Here is a 23,298-nt window from a genome sequence, read left to right on the forward strand (position 1 = left end):
TCTGCTATGCCCTTGCTCCTCCTCCTCAGCCCTCCCCCGAGCCTCCTGCACACCACAAAACAGCTGATCACTGCGGGTGGGAGGCGCAGGAATGGAGGATTAGGTGCTGATCCGCGGTGGTGGTGGGTGGGAGACACTGGGGGGCAGGGAAGCTGACGGGGGGCTGCTGACATGTTACTGTGGCTCTTCGGCAATGCACATTCGTAAATGCTGGCTCCTTCTCAGGCTCAGGTTGGCCACCCCTGTGATAGATCACATCACCCATCTTACCCAACCAAGTACAAGCAGACTTCCTGGGAGTGAATTTTATTTTCACTCAAATGAGATTGAAAAACCACAGTAGTCTAACATTATCTTGGCTATAAAGGTCAATATTTGCTGCTCTGGTCACTGAAAAGAAGCTCCTCAAATGGAATCTAAGAAGTATCTGACAGTGTACAAAGCTACAACATAATTAACTAATGGCACAGCAAGACTAGAAACAAGAACCAAAAGACCAGAGATGGAAGATGTCATGAAAGACAAAAAGTGGTCAAGTTTTACCAACCCAAACAGAACATTTTTAGACTACACCCAGTTGTAGCTACAGAGAGATTCCAGCATGCCATTCAGGAAGGACATTCTTCACAGACTGAGCTGCAATAGCTCTGCCTTTAAGCCCATTCTAGATGCAGCTCAGTATGATGTGCAAATATAACCTAGGTGATCACAAATATTTGGGAAGTATAGGAGTGACCATCTCACCTTAAGTAACTCAAAGTCAGGGTAGACATGACCAGCTTTCTTGCCATATGCTAAGCAACAAGCAAGCAAGCACATTCTATTACCTTGAAATCGAGAACTCCAAATAAAAGCAAAATTGCTTTATTTGTTAACTTGTGATTTGGTTATCACCTTGGCTAAGGTCCCTGTCAGGCAACATTCAAATGGTAATTGCTCTTCCAGAATACTACTGCATTATGGACTTCCATACAAAGGGAACAATTCAGACATGCCTTAACTTCTGAACCTATCAGAGGCATTGCTCTAGCCTCCCCTACTTGTTCTCACCAAAATCCCGCAGAACTCTTTACAGAATTCTTGATATATGTATTGTCAGTCTTAAATAGTAAGCTCTCCAGAGCAGATAATTATGCTGTATAAAACAACTTGTAAATTTACAGTGTTAAGTGACTGCTACCATTTCCTCAAACCACCACAATAGTCAAATACAGATTACCTGAATCTTATCTGGGTTAAAACTTAAATCACCTCTCTTATCCAAACAAAAATATGTGCCAGACAGACAATCATAGTGTAGAGTTGGGTTAACAAAGGACAAGTAATCTTCATTAGATTATTTTACTGCAGATCAAAACATCTCCTAGCATGGTCAGACAGATTGAAAAAAGGACCCAAGATACAAGTCTATAGCATTTCAAGAATGAATTATTTCAACCAAGTATCCCTCAACACTTTGAGGCCTCTTCCAGGACTGAGTTCAGCCACTAGGTGGTATCAATACCTTATAATCAATTGCAATCAAAGATAATCAGCAAGGACAGACCTTTTTGTCCATAGCTCATGCCATGACAAACTGAACTGGATTGACTGAAGTATCAGAGGTTGCATTCTAATACATAATGTTGCTTAAATGTGTGGGCTGAGGTACACATTGCAGTCTTACAGAAGTCCATAATGGGAATGTGACAAAGTCCCGTGGCACCTTATAGATTAACAGACGTAGTGGAGCATAGGCTTTTGTGGGTGAATACCTACTTCGTCGGATGCATGTAGTGGCATAATAGGAATGTTAAGGAACGCTGTGGAAGCCAATAAGGCCCTGGTGGAATGTGTGCGAATCTCTGCAGGGGGTTGCTAGTCATGTTGATGGTAACACAGTTTGATGCAATCTGAAATCCATTTGGATAGCTTCTGTTTAGATATGGCATCCCCTTTGGATCATTTAGTAATTGAGATGAATAGTTCTGGGGACTTACTAAATGATTTAGTTCGATGTAAAAGGCAATTGCCCTGCCTGCATCCAGAGTATGTAACAGGGAGTGCCATACGTCGTGGGGCTTGGGGTAGAATGTCGGTAGATAGATGGGCTGACTTTAGGCAAAAAACTGGGGGGGGGGGGAGAGAATTCTCAGGGAAACTATCTTTGAAAAAAATTGCATATGGTGAGTCTGCCATGAGAGCTCCCAACTCTCCCACCAGTCTGGCAGATGTAATGGCCACGAGGAACACTAGCTTGATGGAAAGGTGCAGTTGAGAGCATGTTGCCATGGGCTCAAATGGAGGGTTGGTGAGGACCCGAAGTACTAGGTTGAGGTTCTATGGTGGAGTAGGATTCTGCACTTCCAGGTTGATGATGCCTTTAAGGAACCATTTGGTGAGTGGGTGGGCAAAGAGCAATAAATCATCTACTTTATGGTGGAACGCTGCGATACTGGAGAGATGTACTCTGAGCTCAAGAAGAGACCCGATTTTGTAACAAATAGTGTAATATTAGAGGCAAGGAGACAGATTGATAGAATCATCTCTATTTGTGCAGGTATGCGTGACAGGTGTTGTTCTGCGGCTGTTTAACAAAATGTTTTGTACTTCTGTCAAGCATGTCATTTCAGATCCTGAGTCAGAGTAACCATGCTTTGAGGTGAAGTCTCTGGGGATCCAGGTGAAGGATGTGATCTGTGTCCTGGAACAGAAGACGAGGCAGAAATGGGAGCATATGTGGCGGACGCACCGTCAACTTGAGAAGATAAAGGTATCAGGTTCGTCGAGGCCACATGGGGCCCATTAGGATTTCTTTGGGCCTGTCCTGCCCGATCTTGTGGATCACTTGAGTTAGGAGTGGGATGGGAGCGTTTCACTGGATGAGGGAGGTATCATCTAGAGAATGGAGACCAAGTCTTGCCCTGAAACAAAACTGCAGGCATTTGGCGTTTTGTGCACTTTCAAACAGGTCTATTGTTGGGAACCCCCAATGCTTGAAAACGTTTTGGAACATGTGCACTCCTGCTTAATGCCTCTGCTGTGGTGTACTGGCATCCAAGTAGATATGCTGCTGTGACATGGATATTGTGCGAGATACATTAGTGCCAGAGCACTTCTCTGCATAGGGAATGTGAGCATGCTCCCCCCGCCTATGAAAAACATGCATGCCATGTTGTCCGTGAGGACTTGTGCGGTCTTGTTTTTGATGATCAGTAAGAAGTGGGAGCAAGCTTTGTTAATGGCTTGTAGTTCTAAAACAGGGATCTCAAACTCAAATCACCATGAGGACTAGTACATCGGCCTGAGGGCTGCATCATGGACATCTTTTCATATAAAGGTATAAAGCCGCCCCCCACCCCCACTCCATCCCTTCCATGAGGCCCCACCCGTGCCCCATCTCTTCCCTGCCCCCATTCCAACCCCTTCCCCAAATCCCCACCCGGCCCCGCCTCCTCCCCTGAGCACACAGCTCCCCACTCCTCCCCCAGGAAAGTGCTGCCAAAGCCCAGAGGTAGGCAGAGGAGTGGGGACATGGCGTGCTGGGGGGAGGGCGGTGGCGAGCTTGGCGGCCGCAGGAAATAACTCCAGGGGGTGGGGGTGCAGAGAACTTGGCGGGCCACAGCAAATAAATCGGGGCCGCATGTGGCCTGCGTGTTTGAGACCCCGTTCTAAAAGATTTATGTGGAGAAGGGATTCTGCTGGGGACCAACGGCCCTGGATGGAATGCGAGTTCAGATGTGCCCCCAAACCCAGGAGTGATGCGTCCTTCATGGTCATCGTTATGGAGTTTTGTACAAGAGGAACCCCTGCACAGACATGGTCTGGTTGTGTCCGCCAGAGCAGGGAGTCTTATTTTGTTTGGCATTGTGAGGCGTTTGTTTACATTGGGATATAAACTCTGGAGTCAAGCTTGTAGATATTGCACGCATAGTCTTGTGTGTCTGACAAAAAACATTGTGGCAGCCATGTAGCCTGTAGTAGTTGCAGGCAAGTCCTGGCAGTGATTTACAGGCTGTTTCGTGCTGTGGAGATCAGGTTGGTTAAGGTGAAAAATCTTTGTGGTAGAGAGGCCATCACCTTGGGAGAAATGAGGTAGGCTCCAATCAACTCTAGTTTTTGCACTGGTGTTAGTGTTGATTTTTGTGCATTTATTCGGAGGCCTAACCTCATGAAGAGAGCTGTCACCGGTTTGGTGCACTCTGATGCTGCTTGTTATGTAGGTGCTGTCAGCAGGAAGTCGTTTAAGTATGCGAATATCAAAGTTCCTTTCCTGCGGAGATACGCCGCCATGATGGCAAGGACTTTTGAAAAAAACTAGAAAAGTATTGGCAGGCCAAAGCGTAGGATCTTGTCTCAGAAATGATCCTGTCCTATGGCTGAAATTATGGTGGCTAATGTGACCATCTTCAAGTATTGGATTTTCACGAAGTTGAGTGGAAGATTGAGAATGGGTCTCCACCCTCCTGTTTTATTTCTGTATGACGAAATAATGTGAATAGAAGCCCTTCCCCCTCTATATTCTGTTGGTATCAGTTCTACCGCTCCTAGATATATGAGGTGGATTACCTCTTGTTGCAGTAAGGCTTTGTGTTAAATTAGTGACTGAACGCCTTGGAGGAGAATTGTATGTCTTCTGCTCTGTTTTACCTGCATTCTGCCACATATTTCATGTTATAGCAGTGACCCAGCACACGTTCATTTTAAGAACACTTTCACTGCAGATTGACAAAATGCAAAGAAGGTACCAATGTGAGTTTTCTAAAGATAGCTACAGCACTCGACCCAAGGTTTAAGTATCAGAAGTACCTTCCAAAATCTAAGCGGGATGAGGTGTGGAGCATGCTTTCAGAAGTCTTAGAAGAGCAGCACTCAGATGCAGAAACTACAGAACCTGAACCACCAAAAAAGAAAATCACTCTGCTGGTGGCATCTGACTCAGATGATGAAAATGAACATACAACAGTCCGCACTGCTTTGAATCGTTATTAAGCAGAACCCATCATCAGCATGGATGCATGTCCCCTAGAATGGTGGCTGAAGCATGAAGGAACATATGGATCTTTACTGCATCTGGCATGTAAGTAACTTGTGACACTGGCTACAACGGTGCCATGTGAACGCCTGTTCTCACTTTCAGGTGACATTGTAAAGAAGAAGAGGACAGCATTATCTCCTGCACATGTAAACAAACTTGTTTGTCTGAGTGACTGGCTGAAGAGTAGGCCTGAGTTGACTTGCAGGCTCTACAGTTCTGCATTGTTTTGTTTTTGAATGCAGCTTTGTTTGTACATAGTTCTACTTTTGTAAGTTCAACTTTCATGATAAAGAGATTGCACTACAGTATTTCTATTAGGTGAATTAAAAAATACTATTTGTTTTTTACAATGCAAATCTAATAAAAATAAAGTGAGCACTGTACACTTTGTATTCTGTGTTGTAACTGAAATCAATATATTTGAAAATATAGAAAACATCCAAAAATATTTAAATAAATGGTATTGTATTATTGTTTAATCGTGCAATTAATCGCTTGACAGCCCTACTAAAAAAGCAAAGCATTCCTGCAGTGCCTTCATTAACTCCATCAGTAGTTGAGGCTGTTCAACAATCCAAGTGCCAATCAGTGGTCTCTAAACATTCTTCCAGAAGTTTGGTTACTCATCTTTAAACAAGATGAACACAGCTGAGGCTATAACACTGAGAATACAGTAGTAGAGTCTTCAGTTAACAAATCAGCACATTATAGTTTACCAGCATGAACTGTTTAATTTCTACAAAATGTACCTTCCAAAAGATAACAATGTAATGCGACAGAAGTTCTTAAAAATGGTAGTTTAAAGAAGTCACCTCTGGGAGGGGGGGAAAAAAAAAAAAAAAAAGATACTCACTACAAAAAGCCCATTAGCTATACTGTTTATGAGTGTAAAAGAATCTCTGAAGTGATCAAATAGGGAGGTTCCTCAAGATGTATGATCCCTATTTGTATTCCATACGAAGTATGGATGCACACCATGCACCTGGGTCCAGAGATTCTCAACAAGCAACGTCCATTGGTGTGTACAGACACACTTGCCTTCCCCATGCTCCAGACCGAAGGCATAAGAGGTAGCGTGGGCCAATGAGATGTCTGATTTTATCATCTTCCTGAATTGGAAGATTCCGAAAGGGATGAATCCTGATAGGACAAAGGGCTGACATCCTCAGAAGTTCCAGGAACAAAAATGGTTGGGGCCAGTTGGGTGCTGCGAGTGACTCCTGCCCTGTTGCGAAGATGTTTCCCCAAGACCCATGATAGCAGGGGAATAGGTGGAAAGACGCCATCTGAGTTGGTCCATCGACAACAGCAGGAGAGTGTCACCTTGGGAGTCACTGCCCATACATGCTCTGGAGCCGTACTGGGGAAGTTACTTAGTTTGGGACATGGAGAGCCCATTGAGATGTTCCCACTAACTGAATGTCTCGCTCAGGACAGAACTCATGGTTTGCAGAGAAGTGCCTGCTTGGGTTGCCTGCTAATTAATTCTGAACACTTGGATAGTGATGTGGTTTCTTGTGCACCAATTCCAAAGCCTGACTGCTACTAGGCAGAAGGAAAGGGATCTTGCGCCACCCTGCTTGTTTTACCTAAGCGACCATGGTGATGTTGTCCAACATTGCTTGGATACAAACTGAATGCATGAGCACGAGAAAGGCCCACACACTCATTCTGGGTTCGACTACCAGGTTAAAATTGTGATGACCCTGGTGAGAATGGTCACTCTGGTATTTATGTGGTCCTCATCTGGCAAGCAGCATAATGAAGTCTGACAAATGGTGTTACAAGTACACAAGGCCATGTGGCCTAGCAGAGAAAGCATACATTGCCCATTGACTAAAATGTTTGGGGGGCAGGCTGAGGGGTGCAGAAAAAAGAATGGGAGGAAAGCTCTTGATGAAACTGGAGTCCAGTGTCGCTCTGATAAAGTATATCTCTCTGTGCTGTCAAAATGGACTTTTCTTTGTTCATGAAAAAACACTGCACTTCGCCAGAAGGTGAAGCAGGAACAAAGTCACTCATCTGACTCTGTGGCTGGAGCAACCTACTACTTGGAGCTAATCCTCAAAATATGGGAAAACAAACTGACATCTCAGATGGGCTGCCACCATCAAGAAAACCTTTGTGAATACCCTGAGCACTATTGCTAATCCAAAGAGAAGGACTCCAAACTAGTAATGTTTCCTGACTAACCAGGAACTGAAGCAATTCTGTAGGACAGATTAATATCTGCATTAAAATAGGTGTCCTTCATATCGAGAAGGACTAATCACATTCACATCTTGTAGGGAGGGGATTATTAATGCTAGTGTTACCAACCTGAATTTGAATAAGATGTTCAGTTGTCATAGGATCCCGGGACCCAAAAGTATCTCCACCCTGCATCTCTTTTGGAGACTAAGTAGCATGGGAAATAGTAACCCTCTCCCTTGATATTGAGGTGGTAGTTGTTCTATTGCCCCTTGATTAAGGGGAAAAAAAAAAAAAAATCTGCATCCTGGCAAAGAATCTCCTTGTGAGAGTAGTTCCTGAAGGGGGGGTGTGAGGAGGGAAGAGAAATTTGATGGTGTAATCATGGTGGATAATTTTTAGCAGCCAACTGTCTGTCATGATAGAGTCCCACTTGTAGGCAAAAAGTGAGATTATGAGATTGCTCACAAAACTGTTGGATCTGGCTCACCTTCCTGTTCTGTATATTTCAACGGTGCCAGTTGTGGATGTCCAGGCAATGGCAAAATAGGATTCCTGCACCAATCCTGGCTGTTTAGAGTAGGGCTCTCATGGTCCCAATTATTGCCAGTATGATGGATCAACTGACAGAGGAAGACCTCACTGCATGACCCCATACCACCTTTCTCCTGTCCAGTCTTATCTGGGGCTCCTTTGTCATGTCATTGCCTGATATTGCACAGACTTCTGTGTGGCCTAAGACTCATCCAAAGAGAAAGCCATATCACTCATCTCCAGTGGAATGGATGGTTGCATCTTAAGGCTGGCAGGTGGGATAGGAGAACAACTCTATATAATAGGATAGTCTCTTCCTCTGTTGTAAGAACGTCTCAGAATAGAGACTGTCCCGATAGGAGGGATTGGATTGAGCAAAGATGTCCGCTGGGGAAATGGAGAGCTTAGATCATCGTGGGGTACAATGAGAATCCACTGGCATGACTATCAGTACTGGAGCTTCCCTGGTCATCATGGCAGTTGGCTTCCTCTGGGGCTGTGTCATACTGGTAGTTCATTGGCTGTAGAAGTGGATGGGACCACCAAGAGGTATTTATCCCAAACCTCATTTGTACCAGGTCTCCCAACTTTGGCGGAGTCAGGGAGAGCGCTCTTTCTTCAGGGCAGTTTTAAATTAAGATGGCTTGTCCTTATGTTTATGAGAGTGCTCCCAGCACTGCAGTGACACCTTCTCCTTAGGCTTCACAGTCTTAACTTCTGGTTCCCAAGTTTGTTCTAGGAGGGGATCTGCCCGCTTTATGAGACTGATGTACCTGGTGGGAGGAACAAGGGAGGTAATCCCTGGCACAGCTTTGGTTGAGGATTCATTGCCTTCTCCATGAGATTTTCCAAGTCTCAGTTCCTGATCTTCGTGAGTTCTGGGGTGAAAGAGCAGCAGATGCACATATTTCTGGCAAGTGTGTCCTCACCCAGGCAATAGAGGCAGCATCGATGTTTGTCACTCACTGAAATGATTGAGGACAGGAAACAGTTTCTGAACCCTGTGCATGCATAATTCTAGACTGGAAAGGTGTCAGCCTGCACCACCTTTTATGCCGTTGATTTGGAGCATGAGGAGTGCTGTGGCACATGTGCAGCCCAGACAGATTCTACATCCAGGTGCAGGGGGCACATGCATATCCCATGTGTGGAATTCACATAGGAACCATCATTTGAAGAACGAGCTATATTAACCAATATAAAAACTATTTACAGACTATATAAAAAAAGAAGTTGGAGAAATCTGTGGACACTGGATTCTGACTCTGGCCACGCACTGGTAAGAAGAAATTGTAGAGGCATTGGCCTGCACTGCCTCTTATGCCCTAAATCTAGAGCACAAGGAAGTCAACTGCGCATACGTGGGCCAACAGACACGGCTTGTTACGAATCTCCAGACCCAGATGCATGATGTGCATGCATACTCATGTGTGGAATACACATAGGGACCAGCACTCAAAGAAGAGCTGACTATTGCAGCTGTCATATGATCATATTGTACATAACTTTCAAAGGTCATTTTTGAGGTTGGAAAAAGCAGAGTCAAACAGCTGAATGTGACCCAGAATAAGCACGAACTTCCTCCTACTGCTGGGGATACCCCCCTTCCCCATTTTTTCCTCCTTGACTTCACTTACTGCTGGGTGAGTTCTGTGCAACTGTGTGCACCCTGAAAACATGTCCCCTCACCGATTTCTTTGCTTCCCTGCAGAAAGTGATGGGGAAGCAAAGGGAAGCCACATTGGGGCCAGTTACTTTTTAACAAGCCTGGGAATGCCCATGGGTGTACTTTACAGAGGGGTGGGGGAAGGAGAGGCGGCAGTGGGGGAAGGAAGGGGAGTAGAACAGGGGCAAGAGAGGCATGGGAAGAAAAGGGGACAGAGGAACCTGAGGGGGGAGCAGAAGCTCTGCATGCAGTCTCCCCTCAGCACCATCAGCAGCTGTGGCTTCCCCATTAAGCAGGCCCATCGAACCCTTACTCTGACAAGCCCCACCAACCCTGCATCAGGACCACGCCGATGAGCACCCCCACTCCCAACCAGCTGCACCTGGAGCTCCACTCCTCCTGAACTGGATCCCCCCAGCTGAGTCCCCTCCATCCAAACCTCCTCACTGAGCCCCATCCCCCCACAGAGTCCCCTTGTCCCTGCATCTGGAACAAGCCAGTGTATCCAGATTCCCCCATTGAGCTGCCTGCACCCAGCCTGCCCCACATAGAAACCTCTCACCCCCCATTTCCCACACTAGGTCCCACTACATTTGGATTTTGCTGGGCTCAGCTTTCCTGCCCACACCTGGTGCATCTGGCACAGAGGGGCAGGGCGTTTCTGGGGTGTGGCAGGTCTAGCCCTTGTGTGCAACAGGGTTGGGTGCAGCCTCACAGTTGAGTCCCTGTCCCGGGGGGAGGAAGGTGTGTGCACACATGTGCAGGATGATCTCCCACTTCCATGCAGCCAGTGGCCTGTGCTCCCCACTGCCATGCTGGAGCCTCCACATTTATTTATTGACCAATACAATTTTAAAATATTGTACAAAAAAATTTGTTGGTGCAGAATTCCCTCAGCAGTACTTCACTTAATCTGCTATTTGAGCTACTTTTGATATTGGAGAAAATACCCTCTTCCCTCTGATAATGTTTCATTTACTAGGTACTTGAATTCTTGAAGTGCTCAAGATTTGGTTTCAGGTCCTCTACTGGTTCAATTAGATTGACGTATAGAGTGGAAGCATTTCATACAAGACTTCAAATTTAAGTTTCCCATTTGAGATGAAAAGTTGGTATTTCTGCTGTTCCTGTTTTGTTAAAATACATTTTAAAATATTCAAATATTGACAATACACTAGGAAACAAGACATTTAAACTATTAAGACAAACCATTCTTCCATAAAGCAAATGTATGATTTGATGAGGATATTTTCTACTGCATTTCTCTTTGCTGCTACACAATGAGCAGGTTAGCACTAGTAAAAGTTTCACTATTTTCTCCACTTTCTCAAACTGCACTACCCTCAGAGTTACTGATCATTATACTAGCCAGACAAAGATTGTTGGGACAGCAGCACTAATGACTCCTTCCTCTCAATGTATACACAAATAAACCATAATAAATTGCTGTTTTGTGCTGATTCACAAAGTTTCTCATTTCACTCTACTGCTTGTGTTTGAAGCAGCCATTTATGCCTACCCTACAATTCTTTTCCTTTGATGCTAATAGAAGGAGCCAGTGTATCCAGATTCCCCCATTGAGCTGCCCGCACCCAGACTGCCCCACATAGAAACCTCTCACCCCACAAGGAAGCCAAGCTAACAAATATGGTATCAATAGTTGTGCTGACATGGGAGACAAAAGTAAACAGGCTTAAGTTTGATTTTTGTCCAAAAAGAATGAGATATGGGGGGGGGGGGAAGGAGTATTTGATACGAGGGGCACAAAAGGAGAGGGAAACAGTTACTGTGTTTTAGATAACAATTAAAAAATACACACACATTGGAATTGCCCTTTAATATTAAAATTAAATAAATTCATAATTACAATCACTAGCAGAGGATCTCAACACTGGGTACTCAAACATGCATGTAGTAATTGTGCAAAAATGGACTAGATTAAAGATATGGCAGCTTTAACAGATTTCCTTAGTATAATGAGTACTATTTTACTGTAGTTAAATAAGAGTCTTTTTCCTGAAGGGAAGGTCTTACCTTTTGCTGCCCCTGCACGGATGTGCTGTGTTGCTGCAACTCTAACTCCATTAATCCTATTGCTCAATCTGCTGTCAGTTTTCTTTATTTTATCCCTAGGTAGGTAAAATGAAAAAATATTTTTCAAAAGTAGTTTTGGCAAAGATAACCAAGTGTACTACAAAGGTATATAAAATACTGCTTTTATTTGCACTGGAATATTTACTTATGACCTCAACTGTGCTTATCAGTGAAAACAGTACCCTACAGAAGTCAATATTGGGATATATCACAGGTCAAAATTGCAACCAGTGTTATTCAGTATATTTAGTAAAGACAAACGAGAAAACAGATGGGAAGTTGGAGTTAGCATTAAAGTTTCTTCAGGTAAGTAACAAATATAGCAGAGGCACATACCAGATGGTCTTACAAGCATCCGAGTGGTAGACAGCAAAATGGCATATGATTTCAACTTATATGTATATATAACAATACAAAATAGTGCAACTGGCTTAAATTTTTCACATTGACAGGCTACCAGCTTACAGAAACAGCTGAAGTAGTGGTTAATTTAAAGACATCCATCCTCACCAAATTACTATACACTAAGCAATGTCAGCTTGAGGACCATTTGAATGAAGCGTCCTAGATAATTGTATAGCCTCCAACTTTCACACGTTAAGAAAAGAGAAATTCTATATCCATTCAGGATATAGATGAAGTCAGCTTTCGTCAACACAACAGTGGAGGTGTACACACTGCAATGCTCCTTCCACCGATGCAATTCCCTTGCTATGCTGACATAGTAAAGCCACCTTGTCAAGAGGGCAAACCTTATGTCAGTGCGGTTAGGGCAACAGTGCCTGTGTAGGCACTGTGTTCCTTACATTGGCTGTCATTCTTGTCAATTTCATAGCTCCGGGGGATGCTGCTGGGTCTCCACTCCAAGCCAGGCTGCCCCTCAGACTCCTGGTTTGGGCTGCTGCCTGGGTACCCTGCTGTCCACTGAGGTCCTGGCTCCCTGCCACGAGCACAACAGCCAACTGCACTCTGGGTGTTTCTCTCCCTACAGGAGGCAAGGAGCCCCTGGCAGCTGCCTCCGGCTCACAGCAAAGAAGTCCCAGGAGGCAGCTAAGCTCCCAGCGGGAAGCTGTGCAGAGCCGAGAGCCCTGGCTCTCAGTCCCCCACACTGCCCCTCTTCAGTTGATGGAAGTACTCCTGGTAAGGAGACACACCGACAGGAGGTGGACATCAGCCACCACAATAATTAATGCAGTGGCTGTAAGTCGACCTAACGATTGATTTAAGATCATAGTGCAGACAGTCTAATTCTTTATCCTTCCTCCATCCCTTGCACATTTGGCTAAGTTGCAATTTTGTGACAGATCTCAAAAAAGTGTTTGTAAATGTTAGTTTTTCTTCATATGGAAGAATTAGCTTCTCTTTATACAGATCTATTAATTATATTCTTCTTAAATTACAAGAAGGAGTTATGGATTTGTATGTTTATGTGACTCACAACATGCCTGCCTATCATCATCATGCAATTCCAGGCTGAAGCAAATGGGTGAAAAAGGAACAGCATCCAATGCATCCTTGTATTTACTTACAAAAAGGCAATCTTTTTTTTTTTTAAAAAGTAAATCTGCATACCTACATTTGACAGAATCCATTTTAAAACCTAGATCTTCAAGACAGAATGAAGCTCAAAACAGTCAGTCAAAAGAGGGAACAAATTTTAAGAAATTGCTGGAAATAAGGTACAAATCCTCAAATCTCAATGTTAATGGAAAATAAACACTTAGATTAACCATGGATTAACCACATTTTCACTGAGTACATGCATTATATTTAAGTCTTTAGTTACTAGTTATGTGAAATTAAAACCTACTTTTCCAGTTGTGGCTTTCCTTTCTTCTTGCTTATTGCAGATAAGCTTCGTTTCTCTCCAGCATGCTAGAGAACAAATACCATGATGGTAGTTGGAAAATAAAACTCAACAAGAACCAAGGAAAATTTACATTTACATCTCGTATTGGACAAAAATATAAAGTTCACGTAAAGTTTAAATAAGAATTCTTCACAGGTAGAAATCTCAAAAGTCTTTCCCCATTTATAGTTGATGGCTAAGTCTCCTAGGTGCTACAGTATTATGATAAAAAGTGTGTTTCTAGAAATCCAAAAGCATTGTATAATGTTTTCTTAAATTTAGAATTGCCAGGAATGACATTCATGTGGTCTGCCTTGGCTGAATGGTACTAGCCAGTGACTTAATGGGATATAAGCATGAGAGAGTAAATATTAAATACTATACTAGAGCAGGTTAAACCTACTCTACAGGTTAAAGTATTTAATATTTACTCTCTCATGCTTATATCCTATTAAGTCAAGAAGTAGAAAGTTAGTGGATTGTAAGATTTATAGAATGTTACTTTGAAGGAAACATTAGTTCACTGTGTATTTTGAAAGACCCACAAAGCTGTTCTTTTGGCTTGCAATATTGCTATATTTGTTAATACCCAACTTCGTATGAATGATGAAAAATAAATGTAATTCCATTTATTGAGATATACCATAGTATTAGTTATTATATACAAAAATTTTTCAGAAACAATGCAGATGACTCATGAAAAGTTTAAGTACGTGTAACTATCTACCAATTTAGTTCTTCCACTTCTCCAGTAACTCTTTCAAACAAGAGTAACTATTACAGAATTGCACTAATATCAAGGGGATGGAAATTGAATAGCCACAAATAAATGTCACTACAACTGTCTTTCAGCAAAAGATAACAGCATTTTAGTTGCATATGCAATGCAGGTGTGATACAATGGATACAAACAAAGTGTTAAGCGCCCTCAGTTGAGCCATTTTAAACAGTACCAATCAGGTTACTCTAGGCTGCTGTTTGCAATTAGGTAAAAAATGATCCTCAAGCTTTGAATAGTCCAGCAAGACCCCATTAAAATAAGCTGTTCCCTGTAGGAAACTGAGTGGAACTGAATATTGACTTTTCTGCTCAGATCTCTCTCATTAGGACAATTATGGAAATTTAATACATGGATGTTAGTAAGTAGTAAGAATTATACAAAAAGTTAGGAGGGTTGCTGTAAGTAATGTAGTCACTAACAAGTTGAACTTAAACAGTTTCAAGAATTAATACTGTAATGTGTATAACTAGCCTTGAAGTGAAATTTAATGGTGAGCTTTGGGTAATATCCTCACCTACCATTATGAAATAAATGAAAGCCACTCACCTGATCAAGTAAGTTTGTACAGTGCTCTGGATGCTGTTGAACAGTGCAGTTTTTTCTTCTCCAATCCACTACCCCATTCTGTTCAGAGTGTTTTATGCTAAGGCCATCCAGTGAAGAACATTTTGTACTGCTAGTGCTGGTGAAAAACACATTACATATATAACATACTGTATACATATACAGTATAAAAAACTTCTGAGATTTCCATAACAGCATGCCGAATTTTGGGAAGATAGAGATTAATTTTTTTGAAAACACCTCTCAATAGATCTCTAGGTGGAACATGTTTTGTGTGCGTGTGTGTGTATTTTTAAACACACAAAAATGGCTGTAAGCTAGATCAACCTTAAAATTTACTTTACTTAACAGGCAATTATATACTAGGAATACTTATGGAGTGTGTACGTGTGGTAGTGTTACTAATGGGGGAATTCTGCACCACTGCGCATGTGCAGCATTTATGTTCCCTGAAGATTTCTTTGCATCCCTGCAGAAAAATGACTGACTGTGAAGCAAAGGGAAGTCACAAAAGCAGTCACGCAACCTTCCCTAGTAGTATATTCTGGGTGTCAGGGCAGCCAGCAGAGAGATAAATCACTGTGGGGCAGGAGGCAGGACTGGGGAAGACCTGGCTGGCAGCTCCTACCCTGCGCCTGGCTCACCTGCTAGTCCTGACTGGGCTGGGCAACAGGACTTCCTCTTCCCCTGCAAAGCATCTGGGGCTAGGTAAGACCCACTCCCAGATTTCTCCCCTGGCTGCAAGAAGCTCTGCAAACTCCCCCCGACCCCCATCCCACTTCCTGTGCCCATCTCTCCTCAAATGCAAGGGGAGGGACCCCGTACAAGCAGCTGCTTCCCCATCGGCCCAATCCCCATGCATCCAGACCCCCCCATACTCTCACTTTCCTGTCAAGCCTCCCCTCCCTCAGACTCAGAACCCACATCATAAGCCCCACTCCCCCTGAATCTGGACCACCCCAATGACCCACCTGCACCCAGATCCAAGCCCCAATCAGCTGCACCTAGATCCCCACCCAGCTGAGCCCCACTTTCCCAGCATCTGGATCTCCCACTGAGCCCCCCGACATAGAGTTCCATCTCCCCTACACCCAGCCCCCCCTACTGAGCCCCACCTTCACTTGGACCCCCCTGCACAGTCCCATTACTGTTGCACCCAGAACCCCACAACAAGCCCCTGTGCATCCAGATCCCCCACACACACCTGGATCCCCCATTGAGCTGCCCGCACACAGAACGCTTTCAACCCACACTGGGAGCCCCTCCACACTTGGATTCTGCCTTGTTGAGCCTGCCTGCCCACATGAAGGGACAGGGCCCTTGGGTGTCTCTGGGGCAGGCCCAATCCTTGTGCTGTGTCAGGGTTGGGTGCAGCCTCACTGCCGAGTCCAAGTCCCGGGGGGGGGAGGGGGGGGGGGGGAAGAGCTGAACAGTGATCTCCCACCTCTGTGCAACCAGTGGCCTGTGATCCCTTATGCCATGCTGGATATTTGACAAATAAAATTTGCAGAATTTTAAAATATTGTGCGCAGAATGTTCTCAGGTGTATAAGTGTGTTCTGTTAGAGTGTGATTTCTAAAGAACCCTAAATTGTTATTATCCCACTGTGTAGATGAGCCCTTACGTTGACACAAAATTTAGGATATATACAAACTCACAAATCCTAATAGCTCATAGAAATGTTTCATGATTCATTTCTTTTTCACACTTAAAAAGGGAAAGTGGTTAAACAGCAGTTTTCTAGATTTAGATTTTTTTTTTTTTTTAAACTTGTTTTCCTTCTCCTCTAACTTCAAAAACATTGAAAAAGTGACTACATACTGTTACTTCAAAAATATACAAGAAAATTAGAAAAAAGCTGTGTAGGACTATCTACAAACCACGTTTGTGCTCATTTCTACAGCCACGGAGCAGAATTTAAAACTATCCCTTTGGTTGCATAGTCTCTGTCCCCACACTAACTACTTCTGAAGAGTGCTGAGAAATCTAAACTAGTGTTTTGCATTTACTTTGGGCCTCAATGCCTTCCACTGAAACCACACATGGCAATAGCCAGCCTGATTGATTTATAACTAAGTACAGACACATTGATCAACATGGACTCTTGTAACAAGATTTCTGATGGGGGTCACCAGGCCTTATGGACCTATAATCCACCCTTCATCTGTCATCCACAGATGTGCCCCCACTCTTGACTGAGAACAAAAAGAAAACACAATAAATAAAAAGTGTCTTATACATTTATAACCAATTTTTTTTTTCACATGACATTTTGCTTTTAAATACATTTGAAAATTAACTGTTCTTGCCAGCTTCATGAAAGCACTGCAATACAAAATACTTTATTCCATTCCTGGGATGGTGGCACTCTAGTGCATTACAAGGCGATAGGGATTCTACAGAGCTTCATTACCAAGCGCCTCTGGAAGATATTAAAGGAGAGGCTTTAAAGTGAATTAAATGGTTCAATGAATTCTCAGGAAATAGTTTGAGTAAACCTTGATCAGAACTCAGTCTTGAAGCATCTTGAAATAGACACACTTAAAAAAGGTCCACAACTAATATACAGAAGTACTTTGGCAGCTTCTGCTAAAGAGTCAGCTGATAAAGGGTTAGGGATAGGGACTGTTTCAATGTACCACTTGCTGCTTTTCCAAAGACACTAAGTAAGCTTTAAGACTATTTGTGTCTTCATTTCAGATTCCTAACCTTCTCTCTTTAAATAAATTTGTTCTTTTTCTAAAAAAGTGTGACGGTAGGACTTAAGCCAGAATGTGCAGAAAGGTGCTATACAAGCTTCTCTACAGTGTACCACCACTACTCCAGAGATACAATTTTCCTGACCCAAGATTTACATCAGATTCATATGGACAAGTATGTAAGAACTGACTGACAAACTTTCTTCACTTAGGAGACTCCATTCATATTTGAACACATGAACAGATGGAGACTGAAGTTATCCACAGGATGGGAGACTACTTTGGGGGGGAAAGGGAGATTTTAGAATAGCCAGATGACTTCTGTCCCCATCTTAGCTGCTTGGCTGCTGTAAGGAGGGAGAAGTCAAGACATTTCCCCCACTTTACAGAAGCCAGCAGATTCGAGATGGGAGAGAAGAGAAAGTTTCTCTCTTCCATCAGATTGTGGATGGGGCACTTCATGTTTCAGATTGCTACTACCTGCACCCCTGTACCATCCCAGCAACGGGGTTAAGCAAAGTGCTGTATTTTTATTTATTTATTTTTAAGTTAACAGAATCCTCATCTTACGTATCCAATAAGTTTAGTTTAGCCCTAATTGATTAGGTCTACAGACAAAGGTGTGGCATGGAACAAGTTATAGTTTCCAGAGTAAGAAAGAAGGAAATTTAGATAGAGCATGATGATCGATATATGCATTGTGACAAAGTTCCTCCTCTGCCTTGGTGGGTCCTGCACTTATTGGCGAATTCTCTCACCTCAGAGGTTCACAGCAGCCCTCAGTTTGGCCACTTTCGTGGCTCAAATATACCGTTCACTCAGTTAGCCTCATCACTGGCCAGCATGGGGAAAGGAAGAACAATCCCCGCAGTCTCTGCTGATTCACCTAGTGGATCGGGGAAAAGGCCAGAGACCTTCCCCTCTGGTGGAACCCACAGTCCAGTTCAACTCCTTCGGTATCATGGAGGGAGGGGGGAACCCGGGCCCGCCCTCTACTCGGGGTTCCAGTCCAGGGCCCTGTGGATTGCAGCTGTCTATAGTGGCTCCTGTAACAGCTGCGTGACAGCTACAACTCCCTGGGCTACTTCCCCATGGCCTCCTCCCAACACCTTCTTTATCCTCACCGCAGGATCTTCCTCCTGATGTCTGATAATGCTTGTACTTCTCAGTATTCCAGTAGTATGCCTTCTCACTCCCAGCCTCTTGCTCTCAGCTCCTCACACATGGGCCACAAAGTGAAGTGAGCTCCTTTTTAAAATTCAGGTGCCCCGATTAGCCTGCCTTAATTATTCTAGCAGCTTCTTGATTGGCTGCAAGTGTTCTGATCAGCCTGTCTGCTTAATTGTTTCCAGAAACTTCCTGAACTGTTACCTTACCCAGAGAAAAGGGGCCTACTTAACTTGGGGCTAATATAGCTGCCTTCTATTACTCTCCTGTAGCCATCTGGCCTGACCCTGTCACAGTATGTATGTATGCAAAATGGAAAATTAGTTTCTCTACTTACTCTGTGCCAGAAGCCACAGAATTTAAGATACATATTGATACTTATGCTAGATATTTTGCAGTTTCTGGTTTTGCTAGATGTTTTTTTGGTCAAGATGCTATAAAACGTATATATAGAAATGATGAAGAACAAAGTGGCAAGCTATAAAGAACCTTGCATACAGATTTTCTGGGAAAGCAAAGCTGCTGTAAAAAGACCATTATATATAAATGCTGTAAGTCTTGATACTAAGATGGGTGAACCAGAGTGCCAGGCATTAAACAAGGATACTGGAAACTTGGTGTAATGAGGATAATTAATAGTACACAGCACAATATATATAGGAATCAGTCACATATAAAAAAATATATTAGAATTGGAAAAATACAGAGAATGGCAACAAAAATGATTAGGGGCATGTAACAGCTTCCATATAAGGAGAGATTAAAAAGGAGACTGTTGGAAAAGAGAAAAGCTTGGAAAAGAGAAGACTAAGGAGGGATATGATAGGGGTCTATAAAATCATGAATAGTGTGGAGAGAAAAAACACTTATGCACTATTTACCCCTTTACATAAACACAAGAAGTAGGAGTCGCAATGAAATTTAGAGACAACAAGTTTAAAACATAAGGAAGTACTACTTTACACCACAGTGTCAAACTGTGGAACTCATTAACAGGGAATGTTGTCAAGGTCAAAAATACAATTGTCCCCAAAAAAACAAAACAAAACAAAAAAAACAGATGAGTTCATGGAGGATAGCTCCATCAATGACTATTAGCCAAGATGGTCAATGACGCAACCCCATGATCCAGATATCCCTAAACCTCCAACTGCTTGAAGCTCGGACTCGACAAGAGGGGATGGATCACTCAATTGTCCTGTCCTTTTCATTCCCTCTGAAGCATCTGGCATTGGCCACTATCAGACAACAATACTGGGCTAGATGGACCATTGGTCTGACCCAGTAGTATGGCCATTCTTTGAGTAAATACCTTCCACAAAATTTCTGGATAGGCTTATTGTTAGTATTCTTCATTAATAATTCAAGGACTAAAATATACATGGAAAGCATATCTAAGATTTTTTAAAACTGCGTTGGCAGTAAAAAGGTGTTTACATTTACAATGGCCATAAACAAAAAAGTTAAGACTTCAATGCTTTAGTTGATGGACTATTGTAGGAAGATAGTAACTATACTTCCCCCATAGGAAACATGTGGAAAGCCACACAAGAGGGATGATTCAACAATGAGGAATTATTGAATTACCCGGGGGGGGGGGGGGGGGGGGAGAGAAATGTATGGAATCTTATATGCCAACTAAATAAGTATTCAATATGTGATTTCTGGCATAAATCAGACAAAGTTGTGAACCTTTACTGGTAACAGACTTGGCCCCTACTGGGCAAGGGCCTAACCTTGGAGAAAAAGAAAAGCTAGTTTGTGGTTATGATGTTCTGTATGCTCCCTGAACAATGCCATTTTTTGTAAGACAGTCCCAAAATTCTTTGGAACCAGCTAGTTATCTTTCAAATCTCATTCCCAAGGCTTAATACCAAGGAACGTGGATTATCTTTGGAAAAGAAATGTACGAGTTACCTGATGTACATGTTAGGCAACTACATTTTTTAAAAACATGTTTTAAGAAGAATTATCCAGAGATGTCTTCCAACTGAACTACTTTCTTCTTAAAGTTTTAATATTAAGACAACTTAATATAACTTTCAGAGTAGCAGCTGTGTTAGTCTGTATTCGCAAAAAGAAAGGGAGTACTTGTGGCACCTTAGAGACTAACAAATTTATTTGAGCATAAGCTTTCGTGAGCTACAGCTCACTTCATCGGATGCATTACTGCATTAATGCATCCGATGAAGTGAGCTGTAGCTCACGAAAGCTTATGCTCAAATAAATTTGTTAGTCTCTAAGGTGCCACAAGTACTCCCTTTCTTTTTGTTAATATACCTTACGACAGTTTGAAAAAGCCTTGATCCAAAAGGAAACTTACATGTCCCTAAAGTTTCAAGCAACTAATAAATATGGATTTATTTAAGTTTGACTTTAAAGTAGACATGCTAGTTTTGCAAACCTTAATACCTACTTGGCAACAGGACTTTTCCCATTATGTTTTTTATGGGCTGATGTGTGCTGCATTACATCTGGGGGGAAAAAAGAACACAAATCAGCAATTCTAATACTAACAATTATTTCTATTACAAGTCAATCCAGGAAAATAACGCATCCAGTAAAGGTTCTCGACTACATTTCACTGAACGTTTTGGTAGTGACAGAAAAGACAAATGCTACTATAAATACAGATCCCAGTTTTACAATCTGATCCACATGGGAGGACCCTGTACACTTGCACAGAAGGCCACTCAAGTCAACAAACAATGCATGGAAGCAGGGGTCAGTTGACATGGTTCAGATGGGTAGGACTGGGGACTTTCATCCTGTTTCCCAGAAAAGTTACAAAAATAGCAAAAAGCACACAGAGAAGTGAACACTTCATAAACAACTGGGATTATTTTCTCACCAACAGACTAAACCATAGGTGCCCTGGTTGGGTCAGCAGATGTTGCCAGATTTAGCTTAATGGAACAGGAAAACAACAAAAAAAACCAAAACAAAAAACCCACCAGTCAAATCAAAAGGAAAAATGGAAATCTGTTTCCTTTCTCCAGCTCCTGGATATTGCCCCAGAAGGTTAATAAGGTACTGGTAGGTTATGAGCTGCTGAATGAGTAAGTTCCTGCATTGATATAATGCATTTAGAACCTGAGATCAGTTACAATTTAAGCAAACCTTAAAAGTAATAGCATGTAGATGTGGAAAAATGTTTATTATTTTTAACCGCAAGTCCTTGGAGCAGTGACCTTGTCTTTTTACCTCTGAAGTACTGTATATTTATTATACTGCCAAAAGTAAAATTTCCCCAGTCCAATTGCTGCTGATTTTTGGCTTTTAAGTAACATCTTTGACTCCTTTGCTATCATTTCTGGGTTTTTCGATTTTTCTTTTGAAAGTTGCTATCATTTGCCTCGACTCCCTTAAAGATGCAGTTCAGAACAAGATCAAAATAGAGATCCAACTAGAAGACTGAAGGCAGAGTGAGAATTGGACTTATTTGGAAAGTACAAAGTTTAAAAGCATTACCGAAGTTTACTCAAATGGCATTAAGCATGTACTCAAATGCATCTGAAATTTTAAAGTGGAAAAAGTTCTCATTTAAGGACAATATAAAGACAATTTGAACTATTTTCAAATGCATTCCAGAGTTTTGAGTGTTTTATGTGTTTTAAGATAAAGCAGTGCAATGGGTGGCATTTTCTTACAAAAACAGATAAAAAGCTTTTCTGAATTGCATACAGTTTTCCAGTGGTAGAAGATATTGTCTCTGCCTTGAAGGGAACAAACTTTGATACAAATCAACCAACCCTGGCATTTACAGTACAGAACTTTAAGAATCCCATTTTGCCAATGCATTGCAACAGAAACACAATGAGAGGATCCACTGGATAATGTGTCTCCTTAACAGGGAGCTGACCAAATAGCTTACTGGATATAACTGGGTGGTAAAAGGAAGAGATACTTTGAAAAATAGCTATTTTGTATTACCGCAGTACTATGGTGAAATAGCTAAAATTAAAGATAGTAACATTTCTACTGAAGTAGCAAGCAACCTATTGTGAGCTCTTATGAAACTGGAGGTTGAACAGGAATGTAGGCTTCTTGTCTCTTTAGCATTCCTACCTGATAGCCCACGCTGCTGCTGACTTTTTTCACATTTCTTTATTTGAAAAGAGATTCAGAAAAGTTGCATCCAAAAGTACATCACACTCCACTGTGCATATCAGCATAAGACGATAGGAATGGTAACACTGTGTGCTAACAATGAGTATGGTTTAACAGTCCTTTATGGTGCATGCCCTCCTTTGCCTATCGAAAAGTCAAACTCGCGTACTGCTCAAAATGATGCAAAACTGGCTTGGCATTCCTTTCAAAATGAAACTACTTATCCACTGGGCTAGTACATCCCATCAAAACTGTTCATGGTATGGAGAAGTACCAGCTCCCATATCTGGAGTTCATTACCAAAATCAGAAGGATTAGAATCACTGTTAGTAACTGGCCACAATGCTACAGAAGTGCAGCTTTGGGATAAAACTAGAGGAATGAAGTATTTCCACAGAGAGGATCTTCATATTTAAGATGTTTTATAAAGGTCAACTAAAACTGAAACACACAACATTAACCCTGGTCATAAAAAATAGGTAGACACACAAGGGAGTCACAAATATCTGTGTGTCGGTGTACTAACAAAAAACCCCACAACTCTTCCTAGCTGCTCAACCCAGCCTCACCAAACAACTCAAAAAGCAACCACGCCTCCAAAGCCTTCCTAGTCACAAATGTAATGAC

General features: G+C 42.4%; 1 protein-coding gene across 4 annotated transcripts in view; it reads right to left on the reverse strand.

The window, feature by feature from the left end:
- The window catches only part of ZCCHC2 (zinc finger CCHC-type containing 2), a 67,750-nt gene that overhangs the window by 7,999 nt on the left and 36,453 nt on the right, over nucleotides 1-23,298 (reverse strand). For all 4 annotated transcript variants that reach the window (XR_006279061.1, XM_038388711.2, XM_043508417.1 and 1 more), the window contains 4 exons: nucleotides 20,978-21,035; nucleotides 14,678-14,813; nucleotides 13,312-13,376; nucleotides 11,442-11,536 (listed from right to left, as the gene is read on the reverse strand). Coding sequence is in view for 3 of the 4 variants with exons in the window: in XM_038388711.2 (XP_038244639.1) it covers nucleotides 11,442-11,536; nucleotides 13,312-13,376; nucleotides 14,678-14,813; nucleotides 20,978-21,035 (354 nt within the window). In the remaining variant the exon portion in view is untranslated. The remainder of the gene's footprint in view (nucleotides 1-11,441; nucleotides 11,537-13,311; nucleotides 13,377-14,677; nucleotides 14,814-20,977; nucleotides 21,036-23,298) is intronic.

Source organism: Dermochelys coriacea, chromosome 2 (assembly GCF_009764565.3).
Source record: "Dermochelys coriacea isolate rDerCor1 chromosome 2, rDerCor1.pri.v4, whole genome shotgun sequence".
Classification (NCBI taxonomy): domain Eukaryota; kingdom Metazoa; phylum Chordata; order Testudines; family Dermochelyidae; genus Dermochelys; species Dermochelys coriacea.